General features: G+C 40.9%; 1 protein-coding gene and 1 long non-coding RNA gene across 3 annotated transcripts in view; one reads left to right on the plus strand and one right to left on the minus strand.

Annotated features, from left to right (window-relative positions):
- Positions 1 to 6,418, plus strand: part of stk32c (serine/threonine kinase 32C) — a 105,630-nt gene extending 99,212 nt beyond the window's left edge. Inside the window, exons 12-13 of one of the 2 annotated variants that reach the window (XR_015852586.1) lie at positions 334 to 4,954; positions 6,315 to 6,418. Coding sequence is in view for 1 of the 2 variants with exons in the window: in XM_088352106.1 (XP_088208232.1) it covers positions 334 to 481 (148 nt within the window). In the remaining variant the exon portion in view is untranslated. Of the gene's footprint in view, positions 1 to 333 lie in introns of both variants that reach the window. The other variant, XM_088352106.1, reaches the window with a different exon arrangement.
- Positions 6,419 to 14,316: 7,898 nt separating this feature from the next.
- Positions 14,317 to 25,782, minus strand: LOC148354528 (uncharacterized). Its single transcript, XR_015852442.1, has 3 exons — positions 25,500 to 25,782; positions 17,621 to 17,709; positions 14,317 to 15,625 (listed from the first exon to the last, which is right to left on the minus strand). It is a non-coding gene; the product is annotated as an uncharacterized LOC148354528 (long non-coding RNA).
- Between the last annotated feature and the right edge of the window lie 227 nt (positions 25,783 to 26,009).

Consider the following 26,009-nt stretch of genomic DNA (forward strand, 5'->3'; position numbering starts at 1 on the left):
CGGTGCGCCTTATAGTGCAGAAAATACGGTAATGTTCATTTCTGTGCAACATACTGTAAATAAATTGTTTTTGGTTGCCGTCTAAACTCTGGTTCTTGAAATTCATGCCTCATTTATTATCGACCAAGTTCCGACTTTGCAGCATCACTTCAATCCATCTTTTTCATAAATGACCCATTTGGTCCTCATTCAGTGATTATTGATGATTTCTAATTATAGTGTGCTGCATAAAATCACACCAGAAGGGCTCACATTAAACTTCCAGCCTAAAAATATTCGACCGTGTGTGAAATATTCATGCAAGTTGATTAGTCGAACTTTTTGTTCCCGCAGGTTGAAAAAGCGTCTAGAAGAAGCTCAAAAGGAGGTCGGGGGTGACGTAGATGCTGAGGCCAGCGGAGATGCAGCTGAACCGGAACCGGAGCCTTCTTCCAAACTGAACATTTGTGGCTCTGTGTGCTCCTCCCCCGCTAGCTGCTAGCGCTACTTAGCAGCTACACCAGCTAGCGGTGCCCCGAAAACGATGAAGGTCTCTCAGTGCCATGCCCAGAGATATTTTTTCCTCCTCTCTCCTTTGCAGTAGCCTGGAGGGGAGGACTGATGCACTGCAGGACCCAATTACAGTTCCGTGAAAAATTATTTAACCCCCTTCCTGAATTCTGTGCTTTTTGCATATTTATATCACTCACAAAGGTTTCCGATCATCAAACCATTTTAAATATCACACTGAGACAACCTAAGGAAATACAAAATGCAGTCTGGAAATGTTGTCGGTTTATTAAGGCACCAGAAAAGAATCTAGTCCTTTCTGGCCCTCTTAAAAAGTTAACTTAAGATCAGTGTTCATGACGCTTAAGAAAGCCATTGGACAAAACTCCATGGGAGAGTCCCCAGGTGGAAACCACCACTGTCACAAAAGATCACAAAGAGTCGTCTCCCATTTTCCGAAAAGCATCTTGATTATCCTCAAAACTTTTGGAGAGACATTCTGTGGACTGATGAGTCAAAAACTCAAAAACTGAACTGGATTTTCAGGTGTGAAGGCAGAAGAATGGCACAGCATTTAACAAAAAGTAAAGTCATGTTTATTTGTATAGCCCTTAATCACAAAGAGTCTCGAAGGGCTGCACAGTTCACAGATGAATGCAAACTACAGACTATTGTTACACCATCCCCTGATCTGAAACCTACATGAGGGCAAGGAAAAACTCCAAAACCTCAACATGAGGAAAATGAAGAAACCTTGAGAAGGGATGATGAAGATAAGACCAATTTGTTGAATCGTCTCATACGCGTTCAAAGAAGATGCAGGAATCAGATGACGTAAGAGGGAGTTCTTTTTTATTGGTACACAATTTCAACAAGAGACTCAGCGAATCACAGATATGCGTGGATCTTTATAGTTTTCAACATAGCACGTGTACCCGGTTTGGCCCCGTCCCTTTTCACGCCTGAAGGTGTACATGCCCAGGGTTCCGTCCTTATTTGGAAGTGTTTTTAAGTTTATGCCGGTTTATGTCACCTTGCCCTTTGCCGTTATCTCTTGTCCTCCCTTAAGGAGGATTGTTTATACTAATTCGTCCGCCGAGACCTTCCCGAGATGTAAGCAACATTTCTCCCACCTGTAAGCAAATCTTTCTACATTTCTTTCTAAATGTATGCAAATCTATTCTACAGGTGCAAGTTTATTTTCTACAACAGCCACAGACTATTATGACACCATGCCCTGATCTAAACCTACATGAGAGCAAGGAAAAACTCAACAACCTCAGAATGAGGAAGATAAACCTTGAGAAGGGACCGCACAAGAGGTAATCCTCCTTCCAGGATGACCAGGCTGTCATGTAATATTGATAATAATAAAAGTTGGATGCAGTTAACTCTTCAACAGAGCTTATTCCTTTCATAAAAAGGTCTAGAAGTCCCATCGTCATCGTCTAGTCAGAAGGGATGATGTTTAACTATTGAGTTAACTGTTACATTAAAAGAACATGATGCCTACAGTAAAGCATGGTGGTGCAATGTGAGGCTCTGGGGCGACTTTGCTGCCTCAGGACAAGGACAACTTGCTGTGGTTGACGAAACATTGAATTCCGGTGTTTACAAAAATATCCTGAAGAGAACTCCCGGCCATCATTTCGTGCCCTCAAACTCTTGGATCATAGAGCAAGACAACGATCCGAAACACCAGTAAGTCCACCTCTGAATAGCTCAAAAAGGGTAAATGGTTTGCATTCATATAGCGATTTTCAAGTCAATGAAGACCTCCCAAAGCACTTTACAATGTGCTTCACACTTTACCCATTCACACACACACTCACACACCAATAGGGAGTCAGCCTCCAAACGTTTTGAGGATAATCAAGATGGTAAACTGTCTGCATTTATATAGCGCTTTTCAAGTCAACGAAGACCTCCCAAAGCGCTTTACAATGTGCTTCACACTTACCCATTCACACACACACTCACACACCAATGGCAGCCATGCAAAATCAAACAAAAGGAAGGTCCTGGAGTCGACAAATCAAAATCTGAATTTAAATCCATTTGAGATGCTGTACTGTGACCTTAAACGGGCACTTCATGCCCAAAAAACTGCCAATAAGACAGATTTGAAATGGCAAAGAAGAGTGGGCCAAAGTTCCTTCAAAGTGTTGTGAAAGACTTTGTGCCAATTATCATAAACGTTTAATTCCTGGTATCACTGCCAGGGGTGGTCCAACTCGGTATTAGGTTCAGGGGGCCACATAATAGGGCCACACATGTTATGATCTTTTTTCGTGCCTCAAAAAATGGAGTTAACATTTGAAAACTTCATTTTGTATTTCCTTAGGTTGTCTCTGTGTGATATTAAAATTGGTTTGATGATCCGAAACCAGCACGGCAGCGCAGTGCTTAGCGCGTGTGCGGCACAGTTCTGAGGGCATGAGATTGAACCTCCTGTGTGGAGTTTGCATGTTCTCCCCGTGCTTGTGTGGGTTTCAGGTTAATTGGCCGGTCCAAATTGTCCCGAGGTGTGAATGATCGAGCGGATTGTGGCTGGCAACCAGGGGTGCCCACTGCCTGAAGAGGGCTGGGATGGGCTCCAGCACTCCCGTGACCCTACTGAGGATAAGCGGTGCAGACAATGAATGAATGGATGGATACAAAACCTTTGTGAGTGATAAACTTGCAAAAAAACACAGAAATCGGGTAGGGGGCAAATACTTTTTCACAGAACTGTAGTTGTATTCGGTAAGACGAGAAAAAAGCAGATCCTGCACCTCGTTGTCCTCTCTTCACAACTTCTATGCAAGGTTCCACTCTACTCACAGCACGGAAAACAGCTTCGCACACCGGGAGATGGAGAGGATAACTCGGCCGAGATGACGACACCCCGAGCAAAGGGTTTTCATGATATTTTGGTGGCTTTGCTGGTATTCGCAGAGATGCTCTTCATAAAAATGAGCTCGGGATGACTGAATAATTCAACACGCACGGGCGCTTTTACAGTTTTAGCTCGTCTCTGCTCCTTCACTCCTCCCCTCCGCTTCTCTTATGTCATGAATGCCCTCATTTGGAGCAATTGTTTTTTTTTTTGGGGTGGTGTCGTTCTGTTGCCGTGAAATGATTCACTTCGTGCAACAGTGCGAGCGGAAATGTATTCGCATCAAATGATGGAAACAAAAAGTTAGCTTCTGAAATTATTCGCTTTTCTGCGCTCGTCCTACGATTAAGCCGACGACGTGCCGTTTGGAGGTGTGGCAAAAATATATCACAAATATTTGAAATATAAAAATCCCAGTCAATCTAACATTTTACTTTAATGTCATACATAGAATATTTCAAGTGTACCACGATTTCTGGACTATAAGTCGCTCTTGAGCAGGGGTGTGTAGAAATGTTTCGAATGGTCATTGAATCATTTTAAAATGGCGCCGTCTGAAAACATAAATATATTCAAATATGATACACAAATGAGGCAAGAGTTTCTCATAACAAACATTGACTTGAGATATTTTTGCAAATTACTTTAAAAACATATTTGGATGGAATTAATGGATTACTACCAGTTTGTCAGAATTGATTCTGGTCATGAGTCGGATGTTACCTGTACGTATAGAAACATTGTTTGAGAGAACCATGACGGATAAAATTCAGCGCCAATTTTGTTCCTGAAACTAGAAAACTACTTCCAGGTTAGGCATAGGATAGTAGTTAGTATTATGGCTTCAGCTCGTTACCATTCTTAATTTTAGAGAGTCCTATCGTGGTTTTTCGGTAAATTTAAAAAAATAGGCCAGAAAAAGAAGGTAAGATACGTCGCAGGAAAAACAAACCAAGGGAAAAAGTGACACATAGTCTAGAAAATATGGTACCTAAAATGCTTTAAAATAGATGAATAGCCAACTATGCTCTTCTTATTGTTTTTTATTAGTGCGAATGTAAAAAACGATGCCATTGATCTTACATGCTAATGCTAGTAGGCCACGCTAGCCGCTACTGTTAGCAGGCTGTGTCCCCGAGCCCACTTGCTACATGCTAGTTTTAAATGTCCGCCAGCAACGACGCGGGCTGAATCCAAGCCGAAAACACAAAATGGAATGAAAAAGTGCCCTATCGACGATCGCGTCTTTCACAATGTTTTACATGTATCGTCACAATAATGTCGCTTAGCCTTGAGTCAGTTTTTCAAGGTTATTTTTTCCCGCCGTGAGGTCCGATAGCGGAGTAGTGGTACTCGTCAGGTGGGTCCGTTGTTTTCGGTTTCAAAATGTAGCATCGAGTCACTTTAAAGCCCGCCGTGAAATTTACAGAAAAATGTAAATAGCATCGATTCTAGGTTCAACGGAAAACCGAAACCGCAGTTTTATGTGGTGCAGCGGAGTCGGCGTATTTCAACTGAAGGACAAAGCAGTTGGATCTTCGCAACGCCTCCTTCTGCTCTTTCGCTCCAAGTGTGCAGGCACATCTGGTAGGCAACATAGGCCAAAGCTTTTCTACCATTTGCAAAACCATTTTTAAACAAGTATGTGAATGTATGTGTATGTCTCTTCTTTCTGTGGATTGGATTTGTTCAGAAACTGTCAGAAAAGGTTTTGGATGACATGCAAATGAGCTGAGAGTTGAGCTGAATTCCCTGGTCAGGTGGTTTGTTTGGTTCAGCTCAGTTAAAATCCAAAAGCTTTCAACCTTCTTGACACTTGATTTAAAATGTTGACTCAAGAGATAAGAATTACCGTATTTTCTGCACTATAAGGCGCACCGGATTATGAGGCGCTACAATGGGAATGTGGATGAAACAGTCAGATAGTTCAGTCCAACTTATTACCCCCTTAACATTCCCAAAGCTTGCAAAGAAGCAAATATGTGTCGTAGACACGTGCGGATGCGGTGTCCGTACGATGTCACCAAACAAACATTTCTTAGTTTCCATTTTATTTTTTGCAGGCAATTGTGTGGACAGCAAAGTATGAATTTGATCGTGCAGGGAAACGGGGTTCTTTACTGTGCATATGACAATAAACACTTTGAATTGAATTGAGTTTAAAAATAGACTCATCACAGAATCATCAAGATCGTTCTAAAACAAGATACCGGGAAAATATAAATCCGCATAGCTCACCTAAGTTCTCTTGCAGCCATCACGTTCATTAATGATACGTAACCATGGTCTTCTTACAACCGTGAGTGTAGTCAATCCAGGAGAGTCAAATATTTACAAATACAGAATAGTAAAAAATGTTTTCTCTATGCCGTAGTGCAACCCAACGTGTGATTCACATTCATCTTTTTCGGCCAATCGCAGGCTTTGTTTCGCCCCTTTAGCCTATGCGAGCCTGTAAATGATAAAAAGGATCCGCCCCTTTACCTCCGAATAACTTTAGCCAATAGTGACTGATTCAAATGATGATTGACACATTGGTTAGGAAATGAAACGCCGGTGAATAAATCCCAGCATACACCGCGGAATACTTCGCCTTCGGGGGAAAATCTAGTCGGCGGCTGCTTGCCTAAAAGCGGCTGCTTTGCGACTTAATATTGATCCATATATAAGGCGCACTGTATTATAAGGCCCATGGTCAGCTTTTGAAAAAAATAAAGGCTTTTAGGTGCACCTTATAGTCGTGAAAATACAGTACTTGTCAAGATCATGAATTTAAGCAAATGTATTATTTTTAACAGTACTAATAGTCTGTTGATTTCATTACTATATAAACAAGAAGAAATTCCAGCTTCTAGACGCTTTGCTTAACTAGGTTAAACCTCTGTTGTGTACAATTTGTTCCCTCTCCAGTCCAAAAATGAAATAACCTAGTTTTTTTGTGTGCTAGGGAGAGTACATTTCATGGACGCTTCTCTTCTTTCAACATTTACCCAAATTTAAAAACATCCCATCAGTGTTTTGGAGTTCAGTGACGTGCGGTCAAAGAGGCAGGTAAGGCTGTGCCTCACCTGACATTGTGGAAGTTTAAAATGACATTTTTTTAAATGGTTATATTTAATCAGTGTATTTTTTTTTAATTCACAATTTTGGGGTTTTCTTTTTTTACATTGATGAATTTTATTTATACGATTAGTATGTAACGTACTACTGGGCTGAGCATCTGTTGATAGGGCTGAAAATTCTGATTTGACACACAAGTCAACCCATCCAATATTTTTTATTTGTTCTTTTTGTCATAATGGTGTATTACCTATCAACTAATGCTATTATATAAAAGGAGAAGAACATAGACCACCAATAGAAACATTTTATCAATGTTATGGAGTTCAGTGAAGAGTAGTCAAGGGAGGCAGGTAAGGCTATGCCTCACTTGTTATCATCAAAATAAAATGATAAATTGTTATATTATGGGACTTTCATTTTCAAAATTGCTGAAATTTCACATCTTTTAAATCTCATTATTAATATTAGTGTGTTACCATGCTGAGCTTCTGCAGTTGCAAAGTGAGGCACGCAATTCTCTTGCCTCATGACAGAGGGCAATGGTGAGACCAAGGAAGTAGATTAAGAGATAGTATTAACAAGCTAACAGCAAGACAAGCCATCCAGTATTCTTTTATTTGTTCTTTTTTCTCTAAATGGCGGATTACCTATCAACTAATGCTATTATATAAAAGGAGAAGAAACTAGACTATCAATAGAAACATCCTATCAATGTTATGGAGTTCAGTGAAGAAAAGTCAAGGGAGGCAGGTAAGGCTGTGCCTCACTTGTTATCATCAAAATAAAATAATATTTTTTTTATATTTGTTTAATGTTAAAGTTCCCCCTCATTTAAATGGTCTGCATTTCTATAGCGCTTTTCAAGTCAATGAAGACCTCCCAAAGCGCTTTACAATGTGCTTCACACTTACTTATTCACTCACACACCAATAGGGAGTCTGCCATGCAAGGCGCCGACCTGCTTATTGGGGGCATTAGGGATTCAGTGTTTTGCCCAAGGACACTTTGACATATAACACAGAGGAGCTGGGAATCGAACCTACGACCTCCAAAGACGAGCGCTCTACCTGAGCTAATTCCGCTCACATCATTTATATCATTTATGGGACTTTCAGTTTGAAAATTGCTGAAATTTCACATCTTTTAAATGTTATCATTATGATTAGTGTGTTACTGTGCTGAGCTTCTGCAGATGCAAAGTGAGGCACGCAATTCTCTTGCCTCATGGCAGAGGGCACTGGTGAGACCAAGGATTCTGATTCGGCGCACACCTTAGCCCCAAAAGTAGATTACGAGATAGTATTAGCAAGCTAATAGCAATTCAAGCCATCGAGTAATTCTCTTTTCTTTTTGCATTGACTTTTTTAAAATTCTTAAAACTTTACCTATCTATCGATAATTTTATCCAAAAATAGGCAGCGCTTGTTTAAACTTCCATTATGAGTTCAAGTAAGGCAATGAAAAAATTTTTATTCTTTGAGGAGATCATTTCTCCCTCATGCCATGAGGCTATTTAACCCCACCCGGGGGGAGTAAAAGCCCACATTAAAACCCACCCCCCACATTTGCATATTACCCTATTATTATTACAGTGTGTATTTTCCGTAGCACAGTTTATATACTCTATAGCAAAACGTTATAGTGGGTATTTTTGTATTCTACATCTTTATTTTATTATTTTATTTTTCAACACAAGGATACTGCTGGAAGTGTGGATTTCCCTATGGGGATGAATAAAGTATCCATCTATCTAGACATCTATCTAGACATCTATCTATCTCTCTAACTATCTCTCTATCAATTCAGACATCTAGCTAGACATCTATCTAGACATCGACCTATCTATCTATCTATCTAGACATCTATCTAGACATGTATCTAGACATCAACTATACATCTATCTATCTATCTCTCTATCTATTTCTATCTATCTCTATCTTTAGACATCTATCTAGACATCTATCTATCTCTCTATCTAGACATCTATCTATCTCTATCTATTCAGACATCTAGCTAGACATCTATCTAGACATCGACCTATCTATCTATCTAGACATTTATCTAGACATCTATCGATCTCTCTAACTATCTCTCTATCTAGACATCTATCTAGACATATATCTAGACATCAACTATACATCTATCTATCTAGCTCTCTATCTATTTCTATCTATCTCTATCTTTAGACATCCATCTAGACATCCATCTAGACATCTATCTATCTCTCTATCTAGACATCTATCTATATCTATTCAGACATCTAGCTAGACATCTATCTAGACATCGACCTATCTATCTAGACATTTATCTAGACATCTATCTATCGATCTCTCTAACTATCCATCTAGACATATATCTAGACATCAACTATACATCTATCTATCTATCTCTCTATCTATTTCTATCTATCTCTATCTTTAGACATCTATCTAGACATCCATCTAGACATCTATCTATCTCTCTATCTAGACATCTATCTATCTCTCTATTTATTCAGACATCTAGCTAGACATCTATCTAGACATCAACCTATCTATCTATCTAGACATTTATCTAGACATCTATCTAGACATTTATCTAGACATCTATCTATCGATCTCTCTAACTATCTCTCTATCTAGACATCTATCTAGACCAGACCTGGGCACTCCGGTCCTGGAGGGCCATACGTCCTGCCAGATTTTGAAGTTTGTTCTTCTTTACCTCAGGTGATACAAATTATAACCTCGTTAGCAAGCTAGCAAGTGCTCGTTAACGATACTGGTGATTGGAATCAACTGTATTGGATCAGAGAAACCTCAAAAATCATGCAGAACATACGGCCCCCCAGGTCTGATCTAGACATCAACTATACATCTATCTATTCTATCTATTCTATCTATCTCTATCTCTAGACATCTATCTAGACATCCATCTAGACATCTAGCTATCTCTCTATCTATCTCTCTATCTCTAGATATCTATCTAGACATCTAGACATCTATCTAGACATCTATCTATCTAGACATCTATCCAGACATCTATCGCTATCTATCTATCTCTATCTATGGCATCTATCTAACTCTATCTATGGCATCTATCTATCTATCTATGGTATTTATCTATCTCTATCTATGGTTTCTATCTATCTATGGTATATATCTCTCTATCTATCGCTATCTATCGCTAACTATATCTATGGCATCTATCTATCTCTATCTATGGTACCTATCTATCTCTATCTATGGTATCTATCTATCTATGGTATCTCTCTATCTATCTCTATCTTTGGTATCTATCTATCTATCTTCTCTCTCTGAAAAATCAAATGATGAATAACATTCATGTATTTGTAAATCAGACTGTGCCTCACCAGACACGAACTTCACCTCACCGCACGTCACTGATGGAGTTCCACTATAGTACTGTTCTAGGTTTTGACAATTATGAACAAGAATCCCGCAATATAAAACGCATTCAGTGCCATTGACGGACAGAGACGTCCAATATCTATTTTCCATGTAGGTTAGCGAACGGGTGACCAAATTAATGTATGCGACCTAAAACGTAGCATCCTCCGTGTTTTACCGATGCTATATGTTGTTTTTCTAGTTCTATTTTGCATGCAGTGTACAGCGTACGCCCGATTTTGCCAAAACTTGGCGCTCGAACCTTAACGCCTGATTTGTGCATGCACAAGCTATTGACGATAGCATACCTCATAGCTAGCATCATTGTTGACTATCAGTGGCCTGCGTGACCGTTCATGGACTGTACTGAGGTGCTTCAACCTGATGTTATATAGACGGCATGGGATTGGTGTACTGTACGAAATACCTTTTGGGATCCTGTAGGTCGTCTTGATATTTTTGGTGTTCAGATAGAGATTTGGGGGTGGTTTCCAGTCTACAAATTGAACAGGGTTGGGTTACTTGAACTGGATTACTTTCAATGACTTTTGGATGACTCCAATAGCAAATATGCTAATCAAAGACAAAAGTAACTAAATATGAATAAAATGACTCCATTTTGTGCAGGTTTGGGGAGTAACGGAAAACATGGAACGGCAAAAAATGATGTTTGGGTTTATTTTCATTTTGTTTCTGTCGTATTTTATGTTCGTTTTGCCGGAAATCAAAGAGATCAAAGCCAGGAGAGAAAGCTTACCACGTGTTGTGAGTCATCATTTGATTCCTATTTAGTTTCTTTTGTCTTTTATGAGCATATTTGGCATTGGAGTCATCCAAAAGTCATTGAAAGTACCAGTTAAAGTAACCCTACCCAACCCTGTCTGTAATATTATTCAGTGTTGGTTTTCAGTTTAATTTGGAAACTTTTTATTTGAAATATTCCAATATATTTGTGAGTGAATAATTATATAATTGATTTTGATCAGTTTCGATATGAAATAATAATAATTTTGAATAAATTGCGTTGTCATTGACCTGCGATCAGGGTTGGGTAGGGTTACTTTAACTGGATTACTTTCAATGACTTTTGGATGACTCCAATACCAAATATGCTCATAAAAGACAAAAGAAACTAAATAGGAATAAAATGACTCAATTTTGTGCAGGCTTGGGGAGTATTGCCTGAGATCAAAGAGATCAAAAGCCAGGAGAGAAAGCTTACCGCGTGTTGTGAGTCATCATGTTATTTTGCTCATACACAGGGTTGGGTAGGGTTACTTTAACTGGATTACTTTCAATGACTTTTGGATGACTCCAATACCAAATATGCTCATAAAAGACAAAAGAAACTCAATATGAATCAAATGATGACTCACAACACGTGGTGAGCTTTCTCTCCTGGCTTTGATCTCCGGCAAAACGAACATCAAATGCTACAGAAACAAAATGAAAATAAATCCAAACAGCTTGCCGACATCATTTTTGCCGTTCCGTGTATTCCGTTACTCCCCAAGCCTGCACAAAATGGAGTCATTTTATTCCTATTTAGTTTCTTTTGTCTTTTATTAGCATATTTGGTATCGGAGTAATCCAAAAGTATTTGAAAGTAATCAAGTTAAAGTAACCCTACCCAACCCTGCAGTCATACAATTGCTGGAAGAATGGAATGAGAGCTTCCTTTCACTTTAAGCGCACATCAACAAAATGTTGAAAATTCTACAAACATCCAGTACAATTTGGGCCTTTTAACTGCTTGCCAATTGTTTGTAAATGTTTCGTTTCCAATACAAATGATTTGGAATCATTCCCATGGGCATTGCTTGCTACTCCTGACTTTGAAGTGTTAATGTTCGAATACTCGTCTGTGTTTTCAAAGCGTGTTTGTATACGACCAGGAAAGCATGTCTCATGGCCCGTGGTCCACTCAAGGTATGCAAAAATGGTAAATGTCGGAAAGCCAATGCCCATTAAGATGATGCAATTTCTGTATTCTTCCGTATATGGATCTAGCAGTGCTTAGTTTTGTATGAGGAATTTGTTGGCCAGCCTTGTACTGTAGACTTCCTGGAACTGCTTTTTGTGTTTGAAACATGCTGCTTCCTTTGCTTTCATAAGGAGATTAAACTCTTTGCCCCCGTTTGGTCGTTTGGGTGTTTTTTGGACTGTAAAGGAATGAAAATTCCGTAGAGGCGAACACAACAGGTAAGTGATTTGGGAGTATATTCCCTCTTTTGATTATTAAGCCACAGTGCAATTGTCTATCTATCTACCCTGGTCTTATCTCTTGAGAGGGGTGACCGACAGCAAGTCAAAAACATAAAAAACAAAGAATTTTTTTTAAAAAATAAAGGCAAAAAGTAGCAAAAAACACACACAAATATTTTGTGGACCATGGCCAACCCAAATGCCCAAAAACCCAAACAAGTTAAGCACCTCGGCACCTAAGTCGGTCATGCTTTCGTCCCTCCAGAAGAAACGGGACACGAGAAAGCGGCCTTGTCACTCGAGTCAGGGTGACACAACAACAGGGCCCGACAGCTTTCACTGGTTTACCCCTGCCGTATCGTAGAATGCGTCCAAACATCCCACTATCCTTTCGCAACACCTCTCCACTCATTCCGATCACCAACAAAGTGCAATTGTAAGAAAAACAAATATATTTAGTATTCAAATAAATCAAATTTGTGGAAAAATAATAGGGAACTATCAAACCAATCTCTTGCAGACTATTTTTTTTATTATTCACTTGTGTGTGTGTTTTATATATTCATATACCGTAAATTCCGGACTAAAGAGCGCACCTGATTATAAGCCGCGCCCGCCACATTTTAAGAGGAAAACCGATTTTGTACTTACACAAGCCACACCTGTATATAAGCCGCATGCGCCCACATTAAAACATGTAACACAATCACAAAATTAGCCCAAATCCGGCTTTGAGTCCCGCGATTGTAACTGAATATAAAATACACAGTCCAAAAAAAACACAGCCGGCTAAATGAACGGAAAATGATACCGGTACTTAAGATGTGATGCAGACCTGCAAAGTCCGGGTCCCGTTGAAAGTAATCCAAGGAAAAAAGTGTATATTTCCAAAGGTAAGGGTGGGAAAAATATATATCCACTATTGTCCGCTGCGTCCACAAACACGTCTCACCTTTACTCCTCTTCCCGTCACCCCCTGTTTGTTCCCCCCCTCCTTTTTCATTCGCCCGTGCAAAACATATCAGAATAAGTGTCTCAAATAAATACATTACAAAAATATACAGTTGCAAATACATATTATACACATATTTACAAAGAAAGCCGGTACACTGAGAGAGTTTTCAAAGCTTTAATACTAATAATATAACTTTCATCCCAAACCGTGCCTGTGACAGGGCAGTTAATGGTAGCAACACACTAACAACACGCTCGCAACACAGTAAACGGGTCTGTTAAAAAAACATACCGTACTTGTAAAAATGACGGTAAACCGTCCTCATCTTCCTCCTTAGAACTGAAGCCATCAAAGTAGTCTTCCTCAGTGTCGGAAAGAAACTTTGTCATATAGACGTCGTCCCACGCTCCCATCCACTCCTGATTCTATGCCCTCCTCTCCGTCACGCAGATGTGCCTTTCTTTTTGCATTTTGCATGATGAGGGTATGTTTACACTAATTTAATTTATGCACAAGCCAAGAAGTTGCAGTCTTCCTCGGCGCATATATTCCACCGCTCTCAATCTTAGCTTTTGTACTCGAGCGCCGCTGGCGGCCGTTAGAAAAATGACATCAATTGGCCGCATCACTGAATAAGCCGCAGGGTTGAACGTTTGGGTGAAAAGTAGCGGCTTATAGTCCGGAATTTACGGTATATATATAATCAATGGATTGATCAGTAAGATAATTGATCCCGAATTTCATTCGCTCAGCAGCTTACTCGAAAGCGAACGAAATGAGCAACAATAGCTAATTAAAAAAATAACACATCCAACATACTCTCATATATTTTGGGCAGGGAAAAACAACATTCAGCTACAATATCCCAACGATTTGTTAACTATAACAGGTTTTAAGTACAATATCTGTAAATGTACAAAATTAAAATCCTTTATCCTTTTTTACAAGTATTTTATGTTAAATTTGTAAAATAAAATAATCCATAAAATAATGAAATGAAAATTTTGATTTTTGACAAACTTATGCTAAAGTCCTAACAAAACTAAGCTAATACCATAAATGACCCTCATTTCCTTTAGTTGGCGAGCTAGTGGTGTATCGATAAAATGTGTCACTGCATACTATCATGATTGTCATAATTTTTTTTCATTTTTTATCGTTTTGGTTACTTAGGACGTCTTCGACCATTAGAATCAACTTATATATATATATATATATATATATATATATATATACAATATTATAATTATCTGACTTATTGATTCGGTTCTTATGTCATCTGTGTTTTATTTTGTAATCAGAAAATGTCAGGAACCGGAACAGGAGGAGAACCCAAATGCGTGACGTTTCTCATACTTTTATTTTAAAGGAAATGGGACAGTCATGCACGTTAACCCAAAAACCAGTGATTCGGCAATCGTTGGGCGGAAGACGTAAGCCAGCAGTCTGGCGTGGAATGACAGGAAGCCAGAGGCCGAAGAGATCGATACCAATTGCACGAGCAGATATCGGACGGATAACAAGCGTTGCTCACCGACTTTGTGTGAACACTCTGACCCGTAAGGAAAATGACAGAAAACATTGGTTGTGAGCATTGTTGGACATGAAATATTAAAAATTTCACATCCTCAAACCTCATTTTACCGAAAAAGCTGACTGCCGCTAGCAGAAAACGAAGAAAAATAGATTCATAATGTACAGCAGGGGTGTCAAACTCATTTTAACTTGGGGGCCACACCTTGGAACTAGCATTGTCCCGGGGGCCGGAAGGGTAGATTAGAGAGAAAGAAGAAAAGATAAAGAAAGAGAGAGAGAAGTAGAGAAGGTAGGACAAAAAAGACAGAAAGGGAGAAAGAGAGAAAAAAGCGAGAGAGAGAGAGAGAGGGAGAGAAAGCATGAAAAACAAGAGATAAAAAGAGAAATAGTGAGAGAGGGAAAAAAGGAGGAATAGAGCGAAAGAGAGCCGGAAAGAAAGGAAAGGAGAAGGAAAGAAAGAGAGAAGGAAAATGGAAGAAAGAGAGAAAAGGAAAAAAGGAAGAGAGCAAAAAAAATGTAAAAAGACAGAAAAAGACCAAGAGGAACAAAGAAAGAGAAAAAGAGAGACATAGAGAGTGAAAGAGAGAGAGAAAGAGTGAGAGAAAAAGGGAGGAAGAGAGAGAGAAATGAGGGAAAGAAAGAAATATAAGTACAGCATTTGTGAGAGGCACCTGGCTTTGGCACCATCAAGTCGACATACTTCAACCTGCAGCTTGTTTTTCTCTTGCGCTTCTCTGAGTGTTGTCTCGCGGGCCGGATTCAATCCCTTAGCGGGCCTGATCTGGCCCGCGGGCCGCCTGTTTGACACCTGTGATGTACAGCATCATCAAAGTGATAATGGTTATTGCTGCAAGCATACTTCCTCTGTTCTTGTGCTCCATTCTCCCTCGCATTCAAATCACTTTGGGGGTTTGACCCTCTTCATTTTATTTCCCTTTTAAATGAAGAAAATCCCAAATGTCTTCATTAGGACTTCATGTTCGGCGGGTCCTCCAGGATGTCCACAGGGGTTGCCGCGTTGACCAATCGGGGGCGCCGCTCGTGATCTTCAACGGCCTCCAGGAGATCTGCCAGCTCAGCCTCCAACTTCCCCATAGTGTCCTCCACTTGCTGCAGATAAAAAGCGTATATTTGTGTCCTTCGGTACTACATTAATAAGCTGTGGTATGAATAATGGAATCATCAGTCATGAATTAAACAATCCCTTGATTCAAATGAATAATACACTCGCCCGAAGCAGTTTCTATGGGAAGGTCGGATGAAGTCGAAGCGTACTCGTAAAGTTTTTGTGATTTATGCTGGCAGTCATAAATCTTACATTAGAAAAGGAGTGAATGGATGAAAAGACACCCAGCATTTATGAATGAATGAAAACTTTATTCCAACGTTAAAATAAAAACAGAACAAAAACAATAACTTAACAACAAAATAATGTTACATAATATGTTCGAAAAGGGGTAGTCAGAAGCAATTGCTTATATTCCCTACCCTATCATCTTTCCTATTACATACACCAATGATATAAATACAATTGTTATCATGTAACAGGGCGGCGCAGTGGTTAGCGCATGTGCTGCACAGTTCAAACCTCCTGTGCGGAGTTTGTATGTTCTCCCCGTGCTTGCGTGGGTTTCCTCCGGGCACTCCGGTTTCCTCCCACGTTCCAAAAACATGCATTTCAGGTGAATTGGCCGGTCCAAATTGTCCCTAGGTGTGAATGAGCGAGTGAGTTGTCTGTTCCCGTGTGCCCTGCGATTGGCTGGCAACCAGTTCAGGGTGTCCCCTGCCCACTGCCCGGAGATGGCTGGGATGGGCTCCAGCCTCACCGCAACCCTAATGAGGATAAGCGATACAGCTGATGAGATGAGATGGTATAACAATAGCAACAATAATAGCTAGTTTTAAACTCCGTATTTTCAATCTCCCGCATCACTCATATCCCATTTTCTTCATCTCTGTATTCCGCCAGGAATGTTTTTTTTGTATTTAAATTTGAACAAGTGAAAGGTTGGACATTGTTTGATCTCGTCTTGTCAATTGTTCCAAAGTTTGACTCCACACACAGACATACACATACTTTTCCTGGTGGTTCTCACCTTTGGGATTAGGAATTTACGACAGCCCCTTAAGTTATAATTGTCATGGTTGCCATGGCGCCCAATTGGTCCCAGCCGTGTGGTGCCAGGTCCTGTCGCGGTTGCCACGGCGCCCAATTGGCCCCGCCCATGGACACCGGCTGAAACGCGTTGACAGATTGCTCACTGGGAGTACTGAAACGCGGTCCTTTGAGCCGTTAGTTGTCAGAGCGTCTGCAAGACTCTGTGTGAAATGCCTAGTTTTGTGAATTTGCCTGTGTTTGATCCTGTTTAATTTTTGCCCTGATCTGTTTGATTTCGACCACTCTTTCGTTCGGATTTCAATCCACTTCCGCGCACACATTCCTCCTCTCCCTGATAAACTGTGAGTACGTTACGCGATTGGGTTCTCCATTCCTGTTTCCTGCCCTGGTTCGTGACAAACATAAAGTTAACCATAGTTCGAGACGCACTATTCCCAATCTCTCGTATCACTCCTACCCCATTTTCTTCGTCTCTCTATTCCGCCAGTAATGTTTTTTGTATTTAATTTTGAACAAGTGAATAGTCGGACATCGTTTGTTCTCGTCTTGTAAATTGTGCCAAAGTTTGACTCCGCACACAGACACACACATACTTTTCCTGGTGGTTCTCACCTTTGGGATTAGGAATTTACGACCGCCCCTTAACTTATTATTTCCTTCTTTCCGAATGAATCATTTATGGATCTTTTCTGGCACTGTTTTTGTTGACCTTAAACAGCAGTTGTGCAGTGAAAAAATTTACTAAATCATCCAATTTTAATCATTGGGACTGCAGGATTAAAATATGAGTATGATCTCAATATCCTACCCTGTGTATGTTTCTAATTTCACGTTTTTGGAGGATAAATAGGGGCTGGAGTGAACTTTTGGAATGATTGCCCCAGACTTCTGCACAATATGTAAAGTATGGCAAAACTAGAGAACAATATCATAAATACAATGCATTATAGATTAAAATGAATTCGCATTTGTATGAAAAGAAGTACCTTTTCTACTCCATCCAAACGGTCATGAAGGCTTGATTGTTGACAAACGCTTGATGAAACGACTCGAGGTGCCCGCTTCGCCTTCGTCTCTAGAAATTCAAATGTCACGTGTGAAAAAAAGCAATACATTTGCAACAAAATAAACCTCAATTTGAACCTAATTTAACATCTAGTAGGCTGACGTCTCGAGTTGACTTCAATTTAGATCTTCTGGTGTCTTCAGAGAACAGTTTGATCTGAAGACATCGTGAAACGCATATAAGAAGAAAACGAGGATTCAGATTCAGATCTACTTTATTGTACACGTGTATTCAGAACGAGATGTCGATACATCTGACCCGCGAGGTTTCCTTGAATGTACAGATATAAATACAATGTTGTTTTAAGTTAGAGTATTGAAGTACTAATGATATACTAAATAATTATAGCTATGTATAGTATAATACAGTAGTGCAAAGAGTGCAAGAGGAGCAGCTAACCAGATGTGTAAAATGGGCAGTCAAGTAAACAAGTCACTATACAATAACAATGGAGTACGGTAGTGCAGAGGAGAACAGATGTGCAAAGGAGTGGCTAGGTATAAGAGAACTGCCAGTAGTGCAAAAAAACAAAACAAACAGATGTACAGATTAGCAGCTGTGTAGGCTTACTATGTGTGTGATTGACCATTTAACAGTCTAATGGCCAGGGGGACAAAGCTGTTGCAGAACCTGGTGGTCCTGCACCGCACACTGCAGTACCTCTTCCCAGAGGCTAGCAGAGTGAACAGTCCATGATAAGCGTGAGAGGGGTCCCTAAGGATGTTCTTGGCTCGGGATAGGCAGCGCTTCTGGTCAATTTCCTGAATGGAGGGGAGAGAAGTCCCCATGATTTTCTCTGCTGTCCTCATCACCCTCCTCACACTACCCCAGTCCGAGGCACTGCGGCCTCCACACCACACAGAGATACAGCTGGTCAGGATGCTCTCTATGGTGCCCCTGTAGAATGTGATAAGGGTGGGTGGGGGCAGGTGGGCTCTCCTCATCCTCTGCAGGAAGTACAGGCGCTGCTGTGCCCTCTTCACGGACCAGGTGAGTTTGTCTGTGATGTGCACCCCTAGGAACTCGGTGCTGCTGACAACCTCCAAAGCCTTGTTGTTGATAAGAAGTGGGGCATGGTTGGGCTGGTTTTTCCTGAAGTCAATAATGATCTCTTTAGTTTTAACATTCAGGACCAGGCTGTTGTCTCTGCACCAGCCCACCAACTGCTCCACCTCCTCTCTGTAGGCCAGGTCGTTGTCGTCCCTGATGAGGCCCACCACTGTTGTGTCGTCCGCAAACTTCACAATGTGGTTTGTGGCTGACCTAGGGACGCAGTCGTGTGTCATGAGGAAAGTCAGTTGTGAGATTGAAATGGTAACCGTACGCATATAATCAGGATTTTATGAAAATCTTATAACCTCTGTATTATTTCAGTCATTTATAACCATACATGTTAACCTTTGGTCATTAGATTTTATATTGCACTCTCCATATTTCCATGTGCATCACAATCTGTCTCCAGAACATTAAAAAGAAAAACATGTTTGTTTAAAACCGAAAGTGGCGAACTTTTACCGAATGTCACGGTTGCCCATTGCCCTCACTTGGCCCCGCCCGTTTGGCGCCAGCTGCGACTCGTTGCCTGATTGGCTTCCCTCCTATTTAAGCTCAGTGTTCTCATTCACTCCTTGTCAGTCCGTCAACGAACCTCTGCACCTGCACGACGTGGGTTTCGACTCTGTCCGGTATCCTGCTTGTGTATCCTGTCCGGTATCCATCCTGTCTATCTCGTCTTGTTTGATATCTGACTCCAGTCCCCAGTGTCTGGTATCAATCCTGTCTGTCTCGTCCTGTCTGATATCTGACTCCAATCTCCAGTGTCTGATATCAATCCCCTCTGTCTCGTCCTGTCTGATAACTTGCTACAGTCTCCAGTGTCTGATAATGATCCTGTCTGTCTCGCCCTGTCTGATATCTTGCTACAGTCTCCAGTATCCGGTATCGATCCCGTCTGTCTCGTCCTGTCTGATATCTGACTCCAGTCTCCAGTGTCTGATATCAATCAAGTTAAAGTAACCCTACTCAACCCTGGACGCCAAAGGGTCAGCGAAGATCGTCTCAAGCAGATCCATGATTGTTCAGGAATTGGTGCTTGAGCGATGTTACCAACTCTAGCCGTCGCGAATACAGTTTCTAGTATCCGTAATCAGGGTTGGTTAGGGTTACTTTAACTGGATTACTTTCAATGACTTTTGGATGACTCCAATACCAAATATGCTCATAAAAGACAAAAGAAACTAATTCTGAATAAAATGACTCAATTTTGTGCAGGCTTGGGGAGTAACGGAATACATGGAACAGCAAAAATGATGTCGGCAAGCTGTTTGGATTGATTTTCATTTTGTTTCTGTGGCATTTTATGTTAGTTTTCACCAGAGATCAAAGCCAGGAGAGAAAGCTTATTGTGTGTTGTGAGTGATAGGTTGGTCGTTTTGGTTGTAACATTTCTCAGATTTCACTGTGTGAATATAACTTGTTTTTAAATTCCTAAATATAAAAACAATCTTTCACACACACACACACATGAAGTAACGGTTCAATAATCAGTCTAATTGCATCTCTTGTACGTTTATCAGTTTTGTACTCTTTTATTTTGAAGTTGCATTTCCGGTGTATTTATCTGTTTCCTGTGTGACTAAAGTTAACGAGACGCACGGGGGCGCGCAGTGTGGCCGGGAGCCCAGCCGTGGCCAGTGGTGTTTGGGCCATCACCAATGCTAATACATTTTATTTACCTTAATGCTTGTTTTTATCCGTTTAATTCTTCCAACATAGAGTTCATATAAGTTTTAACTTTATCAGTGAGTCATCATTTGATTCAGATTTGTCTTTTATTAGCATATTTGGTGTTGAAGTCATCCAAAAGTCATCGAAAGTAATCCAGTTCAAGTAACCCTACCCAACCCTGTCCGTAATTGCCTACTGGAAAAATGCCAGTGAGAGCGGTATGTTTCCACTCAAGTGCAAGTCTGCAGATTTTGGCAAAATAGCTGACTGGCAAATATTTTCCATCCTCGTCTCTCTCTTTGCGGCTTTCCATGTGTTCCTCTTCCTCTTGGCTGATCTTGGTAGAAAGTTAGATTCGGATTCAATTCATAAATGCATTTCTTTTCACAGTCAAAGACGTTTGACAAATCGCATAAGATGCTGCCGTCGGCTGTCGGGGGAAACAAGCCACAGCATAGGTGTCGAACAGGCGGCCCGTGAGCCAGATCCGGCCCGCTAAGGGATTGAATCCGGCCCCCCAGACAACACTCAGAGAAGCGCAAGAGAAAAACAAGCTGCAGGTTGAAATATGTCAACTTGATGTTGCCAAAGCCAGGTGCCGCTCACAAAGACACTGTACTTGTACTTATTTCTCTCTCTCTCTCTCTCTCTCTCTCTCTCACTCTCACTCTCTCTCTCTTTTAACCTCAGAGAAGCGCAAGAGAAAAACAATCTGCAGGTTGAAATATGTCAACTTGATGTTGCCAAAGCCAGGTGCCTCGAACAAAGACACTGTACTTGTATTTATTTCTCTCTCTTTCTCTCTCTCTCTCTCTCTTCTCCACCCCTTTTCTCCCTGTCTCTGTCTCTTTCACTCTCTGTGTCTCTCTTTTTCTCTTCCTTTGTTATTCTTTGTCTCTTTCACTCTGTGTGTCTTTTAACCTATTTTGCTCTAACTTCCTTTTTTCCTTTTCTCTCTTTCTCTCTTCCTACCCTTTGCACTTTCTTTTCTCTTTTCTCTCCTTCTGTCTTTCTATTTCTCTTTGGATTTCTTTCTTCCTCTCCCTTTCTTTTCCCCCTCTCTCATGACTTTTTATCTCTTTTGTTTCTCACGCTCTCTGCCTCTCTCTCTTTTTCTTTCTTTGTCCCGCCCTCTCTCCTTTTCCCTCCCTCTTTCTCTTATTTCTTTATCCCTCCTTTTCTTTCTCTTTAATTTACTAGTCCGGCACCCGACAGATGTTTGTACTATCCTGTGGCCCCCGAGTTAAAATGAGTTTGACACCCCTGAGCTACAGGGAATGCAAACCGACGCGGCGATGTTCCTTGTGACGGCGCCAGAGGACAAAGGTGAATAACTTGAGTGAGTGTTTGTGCATCGCCTTAGTCCCTGCGAGCGGAGGGAAGTTCGGTCGACTGCAAAATGGAGAAGTTGATGCGGAAGAAAAAGCAGTTTGTATGGGGGGGGCTGGGGGTCATTGGCCATGCTATTAAAAGATTGCATTAATAAATGTTCAGGATCCGCAGTAGAACATATAACATATTACATTTCCCTCTAGTCAAGTCATATTTATATGTGACGCCCTTAATCACAAAGAGTCTCAAAGGGCTGAACAGACCACGGATTATTGCAGACTACAGACTATTATGACACCGTCCCCTGATCTAAAACCTACTTGGGGGCAAGGAAAAACTCCAAAACCTCAACATGAAAAAAATGAAGTCAAGTGAGGTTATGTTTTTTTTTTTTATAGCGCTTAATCACAAGGAGTCTCAAAGGGCTGCACAGATTATTGCAAAGTACAGATTATTATGACACCATCCCCTGATCTAAGACCGACATGAGGGCAAAGAAAAACTCAAAAACCGCAGCATGAAGAAAGTCAAGTGAAGTGATGTCATGTTTATTTGTGACACCATTAATCACAAGGAGTCTCAAAGGGCTGCACAGACCACAGATTATTGCAAACTACAGACTATGATAACAGCATCCCCTGATCTAAAACCTACACAAGGGCAAGGAAAAACTCCAAAACCTCCACATGATGAAAGTCAAGTCATGTTTTTTTTATAGTGCTTAATCACAAGGAGTCTCAAAGGCCTGCACAGACCACCGATTATTGCAAACTACAGACTATGATAACAGCATCCCCTGATCTAAAACCTATATGAGATATCTTGCTCCAGTCTCCAGTGTCTGATATTGATCCCGTCTGCCTCGCCCTGTCTGATATTTTGCTACAGTCTCCGGTATCCGGTATTGATTCCGCCTGTCTCATCCTGTCCGATATCTTTCGCCAGTCTCCAGTATCCGGTATTGATTCCGTCTGTCTCGTCCTGTCTGATATCTCACTCCAGTCTCCAGTGTCTGGTATTGATCCCGTCTGTCTCGCCCTGTCTGATATCTTGCTACAGTCTCCAGTATCCGGTATCGATCCCGTCTGTCTCGCCCTGTCTGATATCTTGCTTCTGTCTCCGGTATCCGGTATCGATTCCGCTTGTCTCATCCTGTCTGATATCTTGCTCCAGTCTCCAGTGTCTGATATTGATCCTGTTTGTCTCGACCTGTCTGATATCTTGCTACAGTCTCTGGTATCCGGTATCAATTCCGCCTGTCTCATCCTGTCCGATATCTTGCGCCCATCTCCAGTATCCGGTATTGATCCTGCCTGTCTCATCCTGTCCGATATCTTGCTACAGTCTCCAGTATCCGGTATCGATCCCGTCTGTCTCGTCCTGTCTGATATCTGAGTCCAGTCTCTAGTGTCTGGTATCGATCCTGTCTGTCTCGCACTGTCTGATATCTTGCTACAGTCTCCAGTATCCAGTATCGATCCCGTCTGTCTCGTCCTGTCTGATATCTGACTCCAGTCTCCAGTGTCTGGTATCGATCCTGTCTGTCTCGCCCTGTCTGATATCTTGCTACAATCTCCAGTATCCAGTATCGATCCTGTCTGTCTCGTCCTGTCTGATATCTGAGTCCAGTCTCCAGTGTCCGATATCAATCCTGTCTGTCTCGCCCTGTCTGATATCGTGCTACAGTCTCCAGTATCCAGTATCGATCCCGTCTGTCTCGTCCTGTCTGATATCTGAGTCCAGTCTCTAGTGTCTGGTATCGATCCTGTCTGTCTCGCCCTGTCTGATATCTTGCTCCATTATCCGGTATCGATCCCGTCTGTCTCGTCCTGTCTGATATCTGAGTCCAGTCTCCAGTATCTGATATCCACATCCAGTCCAGGGACAGGTACACCGCGGTTACATATGCACGTGTAATATTTTTACCTGGAATACTTTAGGTTTCGAACACATTAGCTTATTGCCATATATTTACGTCCCTCTTTATGATCCCTACCTCTGAATCGCTTAATGTTGTATCTTGGGTGTTTCCTGTATAGTGCAGTTTATTGAACTTTGCCTGTCTGAAAACAGCCATGCTTGTTTCCTCTTGGGTGAATCTCCATCGTGTGCATGTTGCAAGTTCGACTATTCTTGTAAAATAACGTCATCGTAACGACACACTAAAAAGACGTGCAGTATTTGTATGCTCGACCAAAATGAAGCTATCCCATCTGTTTTAAACCTAAGATGGAAATACTGTGTTGTTTACAAAAAGTTGGATACATCATGATACCGCAGCTGCATAGAATTGAAAGCAAATGTGCCACCACCAATGTTCCCGCTAAGCTGCGCGCGTGCGGAATCGCGCATTGCTCGCAGATTCTCAGCGCACAAGAAAATCTAGCCAGCGCACAAAAATCAGGGCTCGAAATTGCTAATTAAGAAGCCAATTAAGTCAAAGTTACAGTGCATGAAGGTAAAAATACACGGGTTCCCCTGACGTTGTGTCCTAAATGCGGTATTTTGAAGTCGAGTCGAAGGAGAACGAAGTTGACTAAAGTCGGTAGAGTTTTTCGAGAACCGGCTTCTTCGGGTCGGCTCACTTAAGAGAACCGGCTCTTTCGGGTCCCAAACGGCTCTTCGGGTTGTTTTTGCTTCTTTCATCCATATATGATGCAAAATGGTGCACAAAATGACTTAAAGGAAAGGGGGAAATAGAACAAAAAAGAAAAAAAATACCAAAATGAAAAAGCAGTGAAAAGCTGAGAAAAAATAAACAAAAGGAAGAAAAAAAAGAAGGAAAAATTCAGGAAAAAGCCAGAAAAAAAAAAGAAAAAGAAACAAAGTTAAAAAAAAAGTAAATAGAGAACAAAAAGAAAAAAGTAACATCTAGGAAAAAATAAACACAATCAGATTTTTTTAAAGGAATTTAAAAAAACCACGGAAAAAAGAAGAAGAAAGTTTGTTAGCGTTCAAATAATTTCCAATTATACCAAGTCAATCTTGTTGCCATTATTGTACTTCCACCAAAAAAATGTGATTAAATACAGTTGTGTATCGTGCAACCGACTCAATAAGCCCCCAAAAATGATAGTATTATGCGACAAAAGATACCAGGAAAAAAAAAATGAAAATCTTGTGAAAGAATTGTTGTAAAAACAAATGATATTTGTAGGCGGTACAACCTTTGCAATAATGCACGAGTCAATTCATTCAAAAGTGATAAATTTTGCATTGCCGGAAACTCAGCAAAATGTAACTTGATGTCAAGTTTTGGACATGTTTGATAATGACTTAGTTGCCACACTTGGGATTGCCGTTGCTCACTGCTGTTTCAAGCGTTGCTCACCGACTTTGTGTCAACGTTTAGACCCGTAAGGAAAATGACAGGGAACATTGACCACCACTCTTAAAAAGTCAAACAGAAGTACATGCGTAACACACAAAACCCCCCAAAAAACCCTCCTCCCCGTTTTACAATATCTGCATACAAAAATCAGGAGGTAGAGCGCTCGTCTTGGGATCAAGGGATCCCAGTTCGAATCCCGCCTCGTCCGTGTTACATGTGGAAGTGTCCTTGGGTAAGACACTGAACCCCTAATACCCCCAATAAGCAGGTTAGCGCCTTACATGGCTGCAAGGCCGCTATTGGGAAATGTGAAGCACATTGTAAAGCGCTTTGGGAAGTCATTGACTTGAAAAGCGCTAGAGAAATGCAGATCATTTCATTTCACCCGGTGGCAAGCTCCTTTTCTTACCTGCACCAGTGCAGCCAATCAAGAGAAGGATGAGTCCAACCGCGACATTCATTTTAAGTTTTGAAAACTAAAAGTTCAAACCTCGAGAAGAAAATTCTCCCGGAGCTCTCGAAACCGTTTCCCGCAAGTTGTGGCCAGTTTCCATGAAAACACGGAATGTGAAGCTGTCTGGGAAGGGGTGGGAGGTTGGCACTGGGCTTCAGAAAAAAAGCCAGAAAAGAAAGAAACAAAGTAAAAAACGTAAACAGAGAACAAAAGGAAAAAAGTAACAGCTAGGAAAAAATCAACACAATGAGATTTTTTTTAAGGAATTAAAAAAATAGAAAAAAAACAGGGAAAAAGAAGAAAAAGGTTGTGTTGAAAGCTGTTGCTCCAAGTGTTTTAGTTCTTAATGGGTTAAAGCAGGGGTGTCAAACTCATTTTAACTCGGGGGCCACACGATAGAACAAATATTCTGTCGGGGGCTGGACTATTAGATTAAAGAGAAAGAAAAAGAGAGAGAAAGAAATA

Source organism: Urocampus carinirostris, chromosome 13 (assembly GCF_059441175.1).
Source record: "Urocampus carinirostris isolate Australia breed hairy pipefish chromosome 13, RoL_Ucar_1.0, whole genome shotgun sequence".
Lineage (NCBI taxonomy): Eukaryota > Metazoa > Chordata > Actinopteri > Syngnathiformes > Syngnathidae > Urocampus > Urocampus carinirostris.